Source organism: Salvelinus fontinalis, chromosome 10, assembly GCF_029448725.1.
Source record: "Salvelinus fontinalis isolate EN_2023a chromosome 10, ASM2944872v1, whole genome shotgun sequence".
NCBI classification, from domain to species: Eukaryota; Metazoa; Chordata; class Actinopteri; order Salmoniformes; family Salmonidae; genus Salvelinus; species Salvelinus fontinalis.
The window spans coordinates 19,653,450-19,657,621 of NC_074674.1; the positions used below are offsets into that span (position 1 = coordinate 19,653,450).

Below are 4,172 nucleotides of genomic sequence, written 5' to 3' on the forward strand. Positions count from 1 at the left end.
TGTATTGTACTTTACTGAACTTTGCTGTGTCCAAACATGGGAAACATAAACGAATAATACACAACATGCAAAAAAGGATATTGCATTTTTCTACCTTTGTGTACCTATTCAGGATACATCACAATGAATACATCACATCCATAATTATGCATTTCGGTGTAGTACAGATCAGGGACCATTGATGTCATTTTGTTACTGTCATTCTGTTACTGGGTGTTAATCCATTTAATTTACTGTACATGTAGTTCAATAACCAAAATATATGTTTTCAAAATCAAGGTGTCATAGCATAGCTGACAGCCCATTCTTTCTGCAGACATCGTTGACTCTTAATTCAGAGCATATATTTAACAGAGTTTTTGGAAAACTGAGAGAAACATAATTCTGTTGCAAAACTTTACATCCTCATCCTCACTTTAATAAGTGAATGTGTTTTTGTAAAATGTTCAGTGGACATTGCTAAAAGTAGTCATTGTGCATATGGACCTGTGTGGGAAGTTTAACTTTGCAATCAATGGTTTTAGTTTGGCATACATTTTAAGGTGAAAAACAAGTCTGAGCTTTATCATGTTACCATGGAATTGCCCTGCTACTACTACTACTACTACTACTTCTACTACTACATACTGCTACCCAGGGTCATATATTTATATATATTGTAATTACATGGCTCTGCTGTAATATTAACTGATAGTTCTAACTACAAAGTACAAATTCTCAGGTAAATGGGCATGTGTTGGTACACATTATTTTGCTAATGAAAAGGAAGTCTGATCCTGATTACCTGATTTCACAGTCCTCCAGTCCTCCTGCTTCACTTGGGTCTGAGAGTGAGGATTTTCCATCACTGGTCTCTGCATTTCTCTTGTCAATAGACATACAGCGCCTTATACTGGGCAGAGAGTGCAGCAAGCACTACAGGACATTTCTTCATGTTGGAAAATGCGCAGCAACTCTAGATTTCATCTGACAAATCAGAAGCGATTTTGTAGCCGAGCACTGGTCCAGCAACCAATGGAAAACAGCGAAACAGGCGCGGATTAACGGATTTGTTTACAAGGTGCTTTGTTGTTATTTTGGTAGCTGCCTACGTTTAGGGCTACAACTTGAAGGATGAGTCTGTCTTTAAGGTATTTAGTTTACAATTGTAGCAGTGTTTAAATGATTGAATGACTAACGTTACCTAGCAAGAACTGTGAAACAAACTGGCGCTAGCCAGCTTCCTTGTTGCAAGTTGGTTAGCTCAGCTACTGTAGCTAGGTATCTAGCGAGGTAGATATGTTTGATAGTAGGCAATTGTTGTATTAGCTAGTTAGGCCATAGATAATTCGCTAGCTATCTACTGTCCAAAGTTAACCATCTGTGTCAGTAAGTTAAACCTTAGCAAATGTCTATGAAGTGTGTCTGTAGTCAACATCGGTGTTCGAATACCCGTACTAACATACTGAATACTACACACTATTAGTTCATTTTAGTATACTGTAAACGCACGGTATCCTTTCAGTTGAGCGTACTAGCTCTTCGCTCGTCTACCGGAAGTTGGTGCTGTTGCTATGCAACCTCTTGCTAGCTAGTTAGCGTAACAAATTACTAGTTCGACATTTTACGGCTTCTGGTGTGTTCTTAAATTCAATCTGGAGTGCCAGAGTGCGCTCGTAAATTCAGTGCTTGTCAGCTTGTAAATTCAGAGCTTTTCGCTCTCGGAGCTCAGGCATAGGGTTGATTTGAGTGTTCTGACCTTACAACGGCAGTCAAGCTGACGCTGGCTAGCTACTTCCAGACACAAATGAGACCACTCTGACCATTTTACAAGCCCTATTAGAGCTGGATAGGCAGTTGTCATGTTATCCAGAGTGTTGGTGACTGTACCTGCTGCTGGTAACAATTGAATGACGCTTTTTTTTGCCGACGTTTACTGACACCTGCCATTACGCTCTGGTACACTCAGAAGAGTGCTCTTAAATCGGACTAGGTAGCCAGAGCGAATTTACGAAATCACCAGAATTCCATTGAGAACTCACGATTATACCACTTAGCTGAGAATGACGGGAATAATCAATTCAATACTGGAAGTTTGATGTATAAGTAGCCAACTAATGTTAGGACCGGTACATACTGCTGTCATGATATGCTATGTGGTTCAGTGTAGGACAGTGTAGCTAACAAATTGTCAGCCAACATAAATTGTAAGGTAACTTATTTGAAAAGTTATTACATTTAACATGTCATGATTAGTTAGAGCAATGAGTTTGTATCTGCTCTCGTACTTCGGCTGCATATTTTCCAACCTTTTTATTTTCCTCAAATCTGGAAATGATGTGAAGCCACGCCCATTTCCTGAAGAATTGCATTATGGGCCCTAAAGTACAGAACTAGTGTCCTCTGCATGTATACTTCATATTTTGCTGAATTTAGTATGCATCCTGGAACTTCTGGCATACTAACTATATCCATACCAATAAGCATACTATATACTCAATTCACGTCACAAATAGTACGGTTAGTATGAGTATTCGAACACAGCCTACTTCAGAGACATAAGCTATGTGAGAATAGCAATTGCATGCTCCTCGTGTCCTCTCGCCTCTTTCTCAAAATCCATTGGATGAGAAAGTCAGAGGTCCCGCCTCTCTGACTTTCTCTTCAAATGGGTTTTGAGAAGGAGATGAGGAGTATGCAATTGAGAAAAGGTCTTGGTGTTTCATTTGACACCACCTGACAATGATGTTCAGGACTGAGCTGGCAGTGGATAAAACCAAGCGGAAGAAGCGCAGAGAGCTGACTGAGGAACAGAAGCATGAAATCAAAGAGGCTTTTGAGCTGTTTGACACAGACAAAGACAAAGAGATAGACTACCACGAACTCAAGGTAAACCTCTACCTACAATTACCTTATCATTACTAGGATTCTGTTGTCCCCTTTTGCTGTCTAATCTTCACTCATACTCTGCCATATCTCTCTATCAATTCTCTCGCTTTCTCACTCACAGGTGGCGATGAGAGCTATGGGTTTTGAGGTGAAGAAAGTGGATATACTGAAGATACTAAAAGATTATGACAGAGAGGGGAACGGCAAAATAACATTTGAGGACTTTAATGAAGTTGGTATGTTTCCTGCTTTGTTTGCGTGTGTGGGACCCTGTACAGTATGTGTTATGGCTGCTCTTCGCGCATGTGTGCGTGTAACCCTGTGTCTGTTTACCCATGTGCGTGTTTACCCATGTGCGTGTGTCTCAGTGACAGACCGTATGCTGGAGAGGGACCCAAAGGAGGAGATCCTGAAGGCCTTTAAGCTGTTTGATGATGACGACTCCGGGAGGATCAGCCTGAGGAACCTGAGACGTGTGGCCAGAGAGCTAGGAGAGAACATCACGGATGAGGAACTACGCAGCATGATCGACGAGTTCGATACAGACGGAGACGGAGAGAGTGAGCACACACACAAATGCGTAGAGCAGACACGCACACATTCAAAGTGGGTATAACCACCAACTAAAAATGTCATACAACATTCAAAACAAAGTTTTCTCTCTCTCTCTCCCAGTCAACCAGGAGGATTTTGTATCCATAATGACGGGAGACTCCTGATTGAAGGGCTGCTGCTCTGGAGGCTTGGCTAGGAGGCTGAGGCTATAGATTCACTGTGGGATGCATAGGTCCCCCAGGTCACTGAGGGACTGCTAAATAGGTTACCTTGTCTCCTTTCCTTTATCTATACTGACCGACCAGAACTGACCAGGGGAAGGAGAGGAGTTAAGGAAGCCACTGTAGAGTCCCGCGATTCAAAATCTCTCCCAAATAGCGCTGCTCTTGTTCTTGTCTTTGTTGAAACATCTTGTGTGTTTTTACAATATGTCTGGTGCAAATACAACCAAATATTGTGTATGTTCTTTTCTTTTAGTAGAGTTTCTTTTTCAAAATTTGAATAGATGCACTTGCTGCGCTGTGTACCCATACCGTACAGAAAACTGTACAGATTACATAACAGGTCATATCTTTGAAACATTCCTTGTAAACTGCAACGTTTTCAATAGTATTTCTGGATGGGGGTTTTAAATACAAACTGGCTTCACCGACCATATTTTGTAGTTTAGTAGACCATTTTTATTTAATTATAACTTTTCTTTTCTTTTTACTGTTATTTATTTGACATAATAAACACAATTGACTGAC

At 40.7% G+C, this 4,172-nt stretch overlaps 1 protein-coding gene across 1 annotated transcript; it reads left to right on the forward strand.

Annotated features, from left to right (window-relative positions):
- The first annotated feature begins 945 nt into the window (after window positions 1–945).
- On the forward strand, window positions 946–4,172 carry LOC129863768 (centrin-3). Its single transcript, XM_055936010.1, has 5 exons — window positions 946–1,130; window positions 2,733–2,868; window positions 2,990–3,104; window positions 3,237–3,428; window positions 3,544–4,172. Exons 1-5 carry the CDS (start codon window positions 1,114–1,116, stop codon window positions 3,585–3,587), a joined length of 504 nt encoding a protein of 167 aa, XP_055791985.1. The 5' UTR covers window positions 946–1,113; the 3' UTR covers window positions 3,588–4,172.